This window comes from Harpia harpyja, chromosome 12, assembly GCF_026419915.1.
Source record: "Harpia harpyja isolate bHarHar1 chromosome 12, bHarHar1 primary haplotype, whole genome shotgun sequence".
Lineage (NCBI taxonomy): Eukaryota > Metazoa > Chordata > Aves > Accipitriformes > Accipitridae > Harpia > Harpia harpyja.
Window position 1 is genome coordinate 31,166,560 of NC_068951.1, and position 12,650 is coordinate 31,179,209.

Sequence of the window (12,650 nt, forward strand, 5' to 3'; positions counted from 1 at the left end):
AAAAGCAGAAAAGCACAAACTAGCCATGAGGTGGATGTTTTATGAATCAGCATTAATTAATCTTGAAACAACATACCCGGAGAAGGCCTGAACCCGGGAGCGGGCATCTCCGAAGAGATCCTCTCTGCGGCTGCAGGTGTCGTGGGCTCAGTCTGGCTTACGTGCTGTGGGGAGGCTAGCTAGGGTGAGTGGAGCGAGCCCTCTGACCCGACCACCTCGAGCGTTGCGGTCCGGGGGCTTGCCTCGGACCATGTGCAACGCACGCATCACCTGCGGAAACCCGCCGGTGCGTATGCAGCGGCCGGGACGCGTTCTGCGTTGTGCCGCACAGATGCCATCTCCGCGCACCCGGGAGACGATTTCCGTGCCCGGCTCGGGGAGGAGGACTCGGACTCCTCCAGCAGGACTCCCACGACAAATACGCGGGTGCTTGCGCCCGCGTTGCGTAACCCGGCGCTCCCGCTCGCTGGGCGGCGGGGCGCAGCCCCCCGGGGGGGAGCGGGGGTCGCGGCCAGCCCAGCCCAGCGCCCAGCGGGCGCCGCTCCTCCTCCGCGCCCCGCGGAGCCCGCAGCCGGGGGGCCCCGGCGGTGCCGCGGTGCGGGCCGCGGAGGCGGGGCGCGGGCGGGGCGCGCATGCGGGCGGTGCCAGGCAGCGCGGCGGGCCGCGGAGCCACTCGCCCCCGCAGCACCGCTCCGCCAGGGACAGCTCCCGCCGGCGCCCAGGTAACGCGCTTCCCCCGCGGCTGCGCGCCGCTCCGCGCCGCTTCCCCCGCGGCGGGGACGGGGTGCGGGTGGGTGGGGGGGGGCGCGCGTGTGTGTGGGGAGAGGGGGGGCGGCGGCTGACGCCGTCTCCCGCGGTGGTTGCTTGCTTGCTTGCAGCTCCGAGGCTGTGACGGCGCCGTCCCCACCGCGGAGCAGGCAGCGGCGGCCGGCTCTGCCCGCCGGGCTTCTCGGGGCTGTCGGCTGAGGAGGGAGCGCGTCTTCCGGCAACTTCCCGGCAACTTCCCGGCGCTCGCAAGGCTCCGCGATGGAAGGGAAAGGTGGGTCGCGGGGGAGGGGAGGAGAGGAGAGGGGAGGGAGGGGGGGGGGCGGGCGGCGAAAGGACCGCAGTGGCCGGGCCGGGTGCGCGGCGCGGCACGGCGCGGCCCGGGAGCAGCCGTGCCGTGCCGCTGTGGTAGGTACATTGCAGCACCGGCAGGGAAGCGGGCTCGGGGAGGCGCTTCCCTTCCCACTCCAGCGGGTGGTATTCAGCCAGCTGCGTAGTGGAGTGTGGGGAAGGGTGGGTTGTGGTTTGGTGCTGTTTTGTGGGGGTTTTGTTGGGTTTTTTAAATTTGTTTATTTTCCTGTAGGGTGAGACAGATGTTAGTTGGTGATTTGTTTTCTTAATGCTAAGGATTTGCATAATAAATGTGAGGTCTGTCCCGTGTTTTTTAGTCAGTCAGCGATGGGGAGATTTTTAAGAGATGAAAAGCATTTCATAATTAGAATGGCTTTTAAAAAAAATCTCGATTTTCTTCTGAAACGGGAAGAACAGGGCTGTAGAGCTCTGCCCTCATTACGTTGCATATTTAACACATTGGAACATCCTGATAAATTGGGAGAAAAGCAATGAGTATTGTGCTATTGATCTATCCACCCTAGAAAGAGGAAATCATTAAATATTGCCTGCCCAGCTTGTGTGTTTGCATACAAAGAGACATATATCTAATCCAAATATATCCCTTCATGTTGGGCAGATATATTTTGGTTCCACACGTAGCTATGTAGTCCTGCACAATTATTTACCTATCTACCTCTACAATTGCATCAGACATCACACATTCAACTGGTACGTGAACTCAAAATCTGTAAATGTTAATTGCCGATGAAATACTGATGGTAAATCAGTCCACGCAGCAGAAAGGCTAGCTGCCGTTCCCACCTAACCCTAGCTGCCAGCTCTCCTCTATAACACAAATCTGGTAGCTGTTTAATTGATAGAGATCAAAGCAGTGGGAGAATATGGACTATAATAATTCAAGGAAAATGATGGTAGACTTGTATAACACAATACTACATACCTTCCAGGGAGCCGAGCAAGCTATATTTAAACTCAGGTTTATTTTTGTAACTATCTTGTCAATCAGGGCTATAGTTCTCCTGTGTGGGAATATCTGATTATATGCTGATTAAGGAAGGAAGCTATTTCAATCATATGGAGGCAGTCCTATAAAGTACAGTTTCTTGTGGGCAGTGATCAACAGAATTACCAGGGCTTGAGGACAGGTAAGTACCTTTTTTGAAGAAGTGTATCTGCAAAGACTTGGCTTAGATTAAAAGCTCACAGCAGTCCTGTTAGCCTTGATTTTTTTTTTTTTTTTTTTTTTTTTGGCTATCCACACTGTTTTCACAGTTAACCTGAGATGTGACACCTTTACCTTTTTGCATGCCCTACTGGTACATGTCTTGATGTGAAACAAATAGACTGTGACTTTAGTATAACATTATGTGCCTTGTCATGCACTACACAAGCAGACAAAAGGCTCTCCGTGGAACTTCTGATGGAGCTCATGTAGCTGGAGTTGTGTAGGGGGCAGAAAGGTAACATCTGCAATAAAGTAAAAGAAAAAGGGTCCAGCTAGCTGGTGGCAAAAGCAGCACCTGAGAGAAGGTTACCCGATTCCTATCTTGTGCAAACAGATAGAGACTGTTACAATGCAGTCGCTGCTGGAGTTGGCAATGAGCAGGTGAACAAGGAAGCCTTTTGGGCCACCGGTACTTGTGTTAATTAGTTGCAAGACGGGCTCCGCAGCAGTTCGTGTTCCCAGGCTCTTGGCTTTGGTGGAAGGGTTATCAGGGGGTGAGACAACCCCAGGAGTCACTACTCTGTTATCTTTTGCAAAAAATTCTCAGCAGTTCGCTCTTAGCAGAGTTTTTCCTTGATGGGGTAGAGGTAGGGAGCAAATACTCTATGGGTTTCCTCTATCTGTGCAGAAAAAAGGGCTGTTCAGAGCAAACCCAGCAGTAATCAAGGCACCAGAACGGGACAGGTCCAAACTAGAGATGACCTTAAAGGAAATACACAAGCAACTTTGGCATCTCAATGGGAAAATGAGAAGGCAGAAGTCCTCTGTTCACGGCAGGGACCCAGCTGTGTTGGTACTGAAGTAATTCTTGAAACTCGCTTAGTGTTGGAGTAGCATGAGAAGGCCTGTGGTGCACAGCTCTAACAGACTAATTTTGTGTACGTGTATAGTGAGGCACAATGCAGGATGTCTCCCCAGAGCGGAGGTACGAGGCAGCCTAAACCCTTCACATCTTTAGCTTTTGTGACTAATCCTAGATGGTCTTGCAACTGCATTGCCTTACTAGGGACTTGTTTACGTTTTATTTTCATTACTAACCAAGCCTCTGCATTGCAAGTCCTGTGTTATGAGATTGCTGCTTGTATACAGTGTTTCTCTGAAGTCATCGCTTGCTTTTTAAATGCTTCCTCCTGCAGCCCTTCTCCCACCCCTCCAGTCTTCCTCGGTGCAAATCTTGGAACATTTCAAACTCAGCGTTATGCAGATACTGGGGAAGAGTGTGTGCTATATTAAGCAACATAAAGTCTGTTTAAGAAAACCTACCTTCTGGTTCCTGAATTCAGCTGTCCCTGGTGACTGCTGTGGACGTTTCTGCCTACGATTTGCCATCCCAGGACAACTTGGTTGTCTGAATGTGGCCGGTGCTGATGCTTTGCAAAGCCTGCAGTCCTCTGTTAAAAAAACCCCCCAAACGAAAAACCAAAAAAACCTCCCAAACAAACCAAAACCAAAAAAACCCCAAAACGGCTAAAGGCCCATCTCTGTTGCTGCTCAGAGCAGCCATAATGGATTGCACTGGTTGGACTTGTTCATGAGAATGAGAAGGACATATCCTATTTTTTGTGCAGGGGGGTGCAGGACTAAGGACTTCACTGTTGTTGGGACTGTTGCAGTAAGAGTGCAAGCAAGAGGGTCCTGGTGCGGGCTGAGGAGGAGGTGGTGGTGCAGCCTGTGCCTCCTTCCAACAGTCAAACCTGGCTAGAGACAAACATCTCTATCTCCTCCAGACTCCTAAAAGATAAATAATTGTAGCATTCTGTGGATCTACAATGTTACCAACACATCTTGCTGGTCTAAAAGTAACATTTGGCCTCATCTAACTTGCAGCTTCTTCGACTTGCTCTGTTCTGCACATTCACTGTCTCCAAACCTTTTCCAGCAGTGAGAAGCTTAAAAGTTGTAGCTGCTCCCAAAGCTCATTAGGCAATGGGGGAAGGGAGGGCATCGTGGATGAGGACTCTGTTTTGCATCCGCTACCTGATCCCTGTTCTCTGAATCTCGCCACTACAGCAGTTCCTGTAGGCTGCAGCAGTAAGCGATACCACACCAGGCATCCCAGGAGCTGGGCTTTGCCAAAGCTAACAACAGTTAATGTGGAGGTTAAAGAATACTTGGTCATTTGCCAGATTCTTCAGTCACAGTTAGAAAGACGCTTAGCAGCGGAAGGAACATCACACAGTGATGTTCAGACTCAGAGGCTGGGAAAGAAATCAGCCAAGCAAGAGTCAAGCTGCACAGTGTGGAACGGATCCCTGGTCTTCTGGATGGAGTGGAGAGAGACTGCAGGCTAGCCTTGCCGCAGGGAGGGCTCCCTTCCCCTGAAGGTGCTATACCCTTTTCTGTAGTCCTGAAGACACAGGGAAATCCCTTTTTGGCAGTGAGGCAGAAAAGACATATTACTACTTCTATCTTGTCTGAGGTGAGGATTGGGAACTTGATGTGTCAATGCTGCATGGGAGGCAGGGGCGTGCTGCCTGCTGGGCCCTTCTGCAAGGGCCCAGCCAGTTCTTGATGCTCTCTGCTCTCCCTGGAGGTCAGTGCTGGGCACTGGTGGCACTGGTGGCCCTGGTGAGGTTTCACTGCCTGGGGGTGGGGCAGGCTGCTGGTAGCACAGGATGCATGCTGTTAGCTGGGAGATACAGTGGGACTTGTTCTTGTCAGCTGGTCTACTGGGACAGCAAAACTAAAGCACACTGTTGGCTACCCCACTGACATCTGGCGGTGCTCTTGGTCAGTGCTGGGCCATGGTCCTCCTCTGTTGGATAACAGTGTCAGGTTGGGAGACATCCTCCATGCAGTGCGTCTTCCCTCAGGAACACCATCCTCGTGCTGAGAAGACTTTGTGGTAGAAGCCAGGGGACCTGGCATTACACCTCTCTTCTGCTGGAGAGTACCAAAGCAGCAGGGCTCTGAGGAGATGTCTGCAAAGGACATCTCTGAAGAGTGGCTGTCCCAGGCAGATGCTGCCACAGTAGTGCTATCTGAGTCGTGTTCTCTTTCCAGTCACAAAGGCTGGGAGCAGGCTTTTTGCTTTTGCAGAAAAGCCACAATGCTGTTGTTCATGGACATGCTATGTTCAGGCCTTTAAATGAGGTCCTGTAAAACAGCAGTAAGATCCAGTTTGCCTAGGGCACAGAGTTGGCCTTCTTGATACTGGCGAACAGGTCTGAGCCCTTTGCATCTTCCTGTCTTGTGGATATGCAAATGGGTAGGGTGGTTTGATCAATCTCTCCCCACCGGAGCTGCTCTGAAGTTTCCGTGGCCTGACCCACTGTTGTGGGCCAGCTTCCTCTGCGCAGCTGTCTGCGTGCTATGCCTGTAAAGGACAGAATCTTCACCTTGAAGAACTTGTGATCAAAACCCAACAAGAGCCGATGAATGTTAGGATTGCAGACAGGCTTTGTGGACAAGGTGAGAGAGGGTGGCAAGTGAGAACATGAAGTTCTGGAGATTGCTGTGCACTGTTCCCACCTTCATGGCTTTCTTCAATGATCAAAGAAAAGATCTTAGTGATCCCAGCTGTAGTTCATGTCCTGAAGCTGTTTGGGATGCTCATGTCAAAACCTACCTCGTCATGCATCTTCCTGACATATTGTGTATTTGTTAGGGGTGAGTCTGCAGCACATACTGTTGAACACGTGTTGAAGAAATGCAGATTGCTTTGGTAAAGACTGGGTCACACAAGTCATCTTGGTTACTTCTTTGTAATGGAAACCAAATAATGGCACAGTTAGTTTTGTTATGAAACTGTTCCCTTTTTTGGGGAACACTTGCATCTCTGTCAAGATTGTCAGAGGCTTCTCTAAGCAGCTCTTTTTCCATAGAGGAGATAGCTGCATGCTCTCTGCCTTTCACAGTGATGTGCACTGTGAGATCCAGGACATGTTACTGAGGCCAGCAGTTCTCAACCTGGCTGCTTGAAGTTTGACACAGGGGAGGCGTGTTTGGAGATGTAAACAAATGGCCTGATTTTTTTTTAGTATCTCCACCGTGCCCAAGGCTGTGCATTTCCATATGGCTACCAGCTTTCTGTAGAGCAGGGAAACACTTTGGTTGCCTGACCTTAACACCTTATCCCTGAGGCTGGAGTGGGGTGCTGTGAAGATTGCTTTGTTCCTGTGCCTCAGACTCAATCTCTGCTGAGAGATGCAGGAGGGGAGTGTAAGGCACTAAGCTAGCACCTCATGCATGCTTTTCTTTAATGCATTTCAGAAAGCAAGTGAAAGGTCTGTTCCTCTTACATTAGAAATCACATTAAACACAACACAAATATGACTGTGTCCTGGGAGGTCTCAAAGATGGTAAGAGCTTAGGTTGCTGTGTGGGTCTAGCAAATGAGCAAACCTTGGCTACGTGCTGCCACCTAGAAGAGCAGATAACAGTCTAATACCTTTATTAACCATTGGTTGGTAGCTGCTGAAATACTGTAGGCAGGCATCTGAAACTTCTGGATGAGAGGATGATCCAAGCCTATCTGATGCTGGGGGAAGTAGACATGGCACCTCAGAAAGCATTTGTGCTGTTATGGGCCTCGTAATGAGGAGGGAAAAGTAAGTGGCCATGCTCGTATTCTTTCATACCTATAAACCCACCATGTCACTAAAACAAAGAAGAAAGAAGACCCTAGTAATAGGTTTAAATGTTATAAAAATGGGAGGAGGACTTAGTCATCTGGCTAGTATTAAGATACCCAAGAAGCAGACAAATTCCTCCACCTCACTTCCACAAGTTACGTGGGAGCTGTGGAAGTTGCATTTAGCCTGAATGAAATGCTGGAGTAATTTAAAATGTTTTTTTAACGCATTAAGTTGTTCTGACGTACCGTTTATACGTATAGTGGCTGGAAGCGTAATCTGTGGATACTTTGAGTAATGACCTGCATACAGCTGTTTCATCCTTAGTTCATTTAGGGTCCAGAAATTTAAAAAAAGAAACTTGATTTTTTTAAGCAGGTTTTTTCAAAAGGCTTAGCTTACCGCAAGATATTTTCTTATCTGCTTTTATCTTTCCCTCTCTATCTACTCAGCTATTCAAATCCTGTCTGAATTGCATTCATTTCTAATGTGCCATAAAACTTGATATGTAAAAGCTAGTTATTTAGGGAGAATTGCAGAAACTATTTTAGTCTGTGTCTTTTGACCTATAAAGGAGATAACATGATTAATTTTTACATGCAAAGCTTGGTGTTTATTAGCATGGTAAAAGGCAATTTGACAATGAAAAATATTCCTGATGGGCATAATAATTAATGCTTTCACTCAAAGTATAAAGATTTTAATAATGCTGTTATACTAAAATGATTGAAGAAAGAGTTTACTATTTTCCTGTCAGTGATACAAGGATGTTTCCTTTTTTTATAGCTCCTATATCCCTGCTTTTTCAAAGTGTTCTTTATACTCAATAAGAGTACAAATCATCACGCTAATTCATTGAGTTTCTTTTCCCAGGTCCCAGGTTTGGATGAACCTTATGATTTGATGCTTATGCAGGATACACATTGAAAGCTATGGCTTTTTTCTTCAGATTGAATTAAACTATTTATGGTGTCATCATGTTTCAGTAGAGATCTTGTGGCTTGAGATGATGGCCGCTCAACAGAGCGCAGGAGCAATACTGCGGCGTGCCTTGAGCCACACAGCCGAGGGAGGGCTGTGTGTGCATCAGGATGTGTACTTTCAGAAGTAAGGCGTTTTACTTGCTATTTTTAATAGCATGTGCAAAGCAAGAAATCAGGAAAGTACGGAATAGCATTTCTAATTTGGAAAACTGTTTTTCTTGAGCTGTGCTTCTTCCTCTTGTGTTTCACCCCTCTGTTGGAAGCTGGTTTAGACTGGCTTTACCCGCCATCAGCCTTCAATAGGTAAGGTTAATTTACTGAACGTAGCTACTTGGAGGATTTATGAAGAAAAGCAAGAATTGCTGAATGTTTTATTAGTATAATGAGGGAAAGTTGCCTTGCTTCTCAGTCATTGACAATGTATTATTAATGCAAAAACACTTTCCTTGAATTTAATGCTATCTCCAAAAGGGGCTGACAATCAAGAAGGCCTCTTCAGGAAGATTGAAGCCTACCTGGTCACCAGGTCTCTTATGCCATACTTATTCCAACATAAAGTGCTATCACTGATTTTTACTTCTATTTTTTCTCTCCAAGTCCAGCCAGCCAAGGGCTATTGGTAGGATGGGCATGCTGAAGTGTTGTGATACTCCCTACTCAAGCAAATGTTGGACTAGAGACCTTGAGGTCTTTTCCAGCTGACATTGGTCTCCGGCATGACCCTACTGAGGAGCTTGAACTCTAAATCTGGTTCCGAATTCTGTATCCTGCCTCTTCCTCCTCCCATTCACATACTGGTCTGTACCCCTTTCTCATATCTGAGTATTTATCATTACTTGGGGCATTGAAGAGCTGGGTCCAGGTGTTGTTCATGGAATTTGGCTGTGATTTATTGGGGGTGTGTGTGTGTGTGTGTACATTACAGGTTGCTGTGCAGTCTGAAAGATCAAACCTGTATGAAATTCAGCAGTGGAATAAAATTCTGCCTTGAAGGACAGCCCTTGGAGCTTCATCCTTTACTGATGTGCAGTCCTGAATGTGTATTTTGGGGGAGAGCTTTAGCGAGTATAAAACTTGGCCAACTTTCAGTTAAGAATATCTTGCAGCAATGGCTTTAGAATGGTAAGAAACAAATGCAAACCACCAAAATATTCCAGATGTCCAGAATTACTGTTTCATCATAGGTGATATTATTTTGAGATTCAGCTTAGTTTTCTGAAACTTTGTCTAGGAAAAGATGTACAGTATGACTTCATTCTTTACTTGAGAATCCTTGCACCCACTGTGCTTGCTACTATGCAAAAGTATCCATTTCACTGCCACTTCAGAATAACTCTAAATTCAGTCTTATAAATGCTAGTGGCCCCAACATACTGTAAGCGAGAGGGAAACAGCAGTAATGCCAACAAAATGAGAAAAAATGTAGAATCCAGCACCTTCTAGTATATGGAGAAAAAAAATTACTTGTACATAAAGGAAGACTTGGATTTTCTAATTTGATATTAACAAGCCGTTGCAGCATAACTGGGTTGACTGTAGAATAAGCTTCCTCAGCAAGACCTGCTTTCTATGGTATTTCCAGCTTATTTGATCTCTTTGAAAGCTGAATCTGAGCTTTTGAGATTTTCTAGCCTGAAATTCATATTCCCTTTTAGTATTGACCAGTACTGCTGGTATTCTGAGATTGCCTGCTAACCAGTGCCATATATTATCAAATAAATACATTGATGAAGTCAGCTGTTAATTTTTAAACTTTTTACTCCTGTCTGTGTGTCCCAGTGGAGAAATTACATACTGCAAATTGTAGCCGTTTTGTTGCCATATGAGAAGCGAGGGAGAAATCAGCAGAGAAGTTTAAAAATTGTTGTCCTGGGTCTCCTCTTCCAGTCAAGATTTTAAATAAAGTCTGCGGAGCTACTCTGGATTTGCACTTGTATAGGTAAATGCATCATTTGGTCAGTAGGCAAAGGCCAGGTCTCTAATGCCTTACCTAACTGAAACCACAATGGAAATAATACTGATTATATGGTGTAAGACCTATTTAATTGCATTTAGACCTTTATTATTAACTACTTATGACTTCTTCAAACCTTTACTACTTCTTTTTATATTGGTTCAAGGGGATGTTAATATAACAAACAGTTATGGCTTATTTACCTTTTACTTTCTTCCTGCCACTTTGAAGGCAGTTTACTTTATTGGTACAAATTATATGGCTTTGAGGCTTTTGTGTTAGCAACTGCTATTAAATTTACTATATAGTATCTTCAAAAGTCAGAATATCCACCCCATCTTAAAAATGACTATTAATTACACTTATAACAAGTGGCTCTGTGCTGAGACATGTCTCTGCCATTACTATTGAACAGAGTACCAGACATCTAGAATTACTGTCAGTTTTATTTGCATGATTAATCTCTCAGTAACATGCATTTCAGGCTTTCCTACCTAAACTGTATTTATAGTGCATTCCCCTCCCAAAAAATCAACATCCAGCAACAGCAAGACTTCGGGGGGGGGGGGGGGTGGTTTTTTGTTTTTTTTGTTTTGTTTTGTTTTTTTAAAAAGCGTGGGGGTTTTTGTTTTTATTTTTTAAAAAGCTAGGGTTGAATTTTCCATCTCTTTTGATTAGAAGGTTCCCAGAAATAGTGAGGACAAGCCTGAAATACTGAAGCAATGCAAGCACGGAGCCATGGGCAGTATACAGAGACAAAGAACAGAATGTGTTTTAAAATCTTCATTATTTATCGTAAGAAAATACTGGTTTTGATTAAATTGTACCTTCTGTGGCACCTATGGTTGATGACAGCAGAACTGGATGCAGGACTCGTGTTCTGCTGTCTGTGAAATTGAGAACAAGGTATTGCGGCTGATGCTGAGCTTTGCATGCATGGGGATCTTCTAGTACAAGCAATGCTCTGTGCTCTGCAAGTCAGTCAAATGGTAGGAATTTTTGGATTGGTGGCCTGTTATAGACATACTGCTATACATATGAAAACACAGGCAGTTCCTTTTTTTATTTAAAGGTTTTCAGGAACAGTGAGTCCAGAAAAGTCTCGCTGAATCTCAGCACTGTTAGAGCTGGCATCACCACTGAAATGAGTTTATGCTCGTGTGGAGCATGAGTTTATACTCTCTAATCTCAAAAGCAAGGCTGATGCACAGCTACTTCACTGCTCTTGTCTTCCTGAAGTCATCTTTATTACCCAGAAGCTGCACAGTAATTTGGTCATCCAAACCAAACAGAGCATGTCCTGAATGCAGCTTTCCATCTTATCTTGAAAGTGGCTGTGGTGGGCCATTGGCTTGGAGAATATGAGGAAGGACCACGTAGGTGGACATGTCCCACTACTGTCCCTGCCCTGTACCTTCATATCAGTTCTGTAAGTTGGACTTTGTTTTGAAGCTGGGGCACCCAGGAGGTGTGTTTAGTGCTTTGCTCTTCTCCCTGGCTCCTCAGATGTGTGAAGGCTTTGTCTTCTGCAGTTTCCCTGCCTGTGAGCAGTCCCTCTTCTTAGTGTCAGGGTTTTCTGTTCAGCCTTAGGGGTAGTCTGTGGTCTAGCAAAGGATAATATATGACACTTCTGGGCTGTCCTCTGCCTGTCAGGAACACTGAAGTAAGCATCTGCGTCTTCTCCCTCCTGTTTGCAAAGGAGCTGCCTAAAAATCAGGTCTCCTGTTTTGCAGAAAATCCCATTTCCTGAAGCTTCTGTGGTGAATTGGATTGAACCCAATATTTTTCTTACCATTCGGGCCAGTCCAAGGGCTTCGTGGACTCTGCACTTACTGATGGGTCCTGCCTTGGATCCATGAGAGTTTGTCAACACCTGTGATATTATGAACAACACAACCGAGCTTAGAGACTCATGTTTTTCCGCTAAACAATTTTACTGTGTGATGTTTTTGTAAGGAGGTATTACAATAGCCAACTCTTACTGATCTCTGAAGGACTGTGGATTCATGGGATGCTTTTAAGGCCTTTCCCGGTGGAGGTACATATGGACCATAAAGCTTTATCATTGTTTTTAGTTCTTGCATTATTTCCCTAATCAACCTTATAGCTCTTCTGTCTGTTGAAGTATGGAGGTTAAGTTGATGGGAAAAACGGTGGTTTCCAGCTTTCCATTTTAACTTTCTGTGTAAAAAAGAAACAGTGCTGTTTGCCAGGAAAGGAGAGCCATAGAGTCAGGAAAGCCTGTATATTCTTCTCTTCAAAAATACTGTATTTCAGTCCTAAGTAACATGTTTTAGCTTGAAATTGGTTTGAAATTATTTCCTTGGTGGCAGGGGCGGGGGAGGAATATAGAACAAAAAAACATTTTAAGCAGAACAAACAGTAATGCTTCATTTAAAACTTCAAAATTTATATTTTTCCATGGAATTCTCCAGGGCAGTTCAACAGAACTGGTCATGAAATTCAAGTGTTACAATTGACTATATCAAGTATTTCTGTTCAGATGTCAGCTGCAAATGTTCTGCCCATATTTTGCCAATGGTTACTGGCTCAAATGCCTTGCAAGGCCATGTGAAATTGTTTAGTTCCATGAAGATGGCTGATCTGGTCTCACCTGGATGGATTATCTTGTTGCTTTACCCAAAAAAGCATTGCTCAAACCAGGCTGCATTGTCTTGGTTTGTGAACTATGTGGTTTTCACCCCATGTCCCAGAATAGCCCCAGCTGGCACCAATACCTATGAACTACGTATATTTATAGTGATGCTGCAGGGCACCAGAAATAGTGACCAAGG

At 45.7% G+C, this 12,650-nt stretch overlaps 1 protein-coding gene across 1 annotated transcript in view; it reads left to right on the top strand.

Moving 5' to 3' along the window:
- The first annotated feature begins 595 nt into the window (after positions 1-595).
- FGF12 (fibroblast growth factor 12) overlaps positions 596-12,650 on the top strand; it is a 236,415-nt gene continuing 224,360 nt past the window's right edge. Inside the window, exons 1-2 of the mRNA XM_052804083.1 lie at positions 596-722; positions 879-1,039. Coding sequence (XP_052660043.1) covers positions 1,027-1,039 — 13 coding nt within the window. The 5' untranslated portion in view covers positions 596-722; positions 879-1,026. The remainder of the gene's footprint in view (positions 723-878; positions 1,040-12,650) is intronic.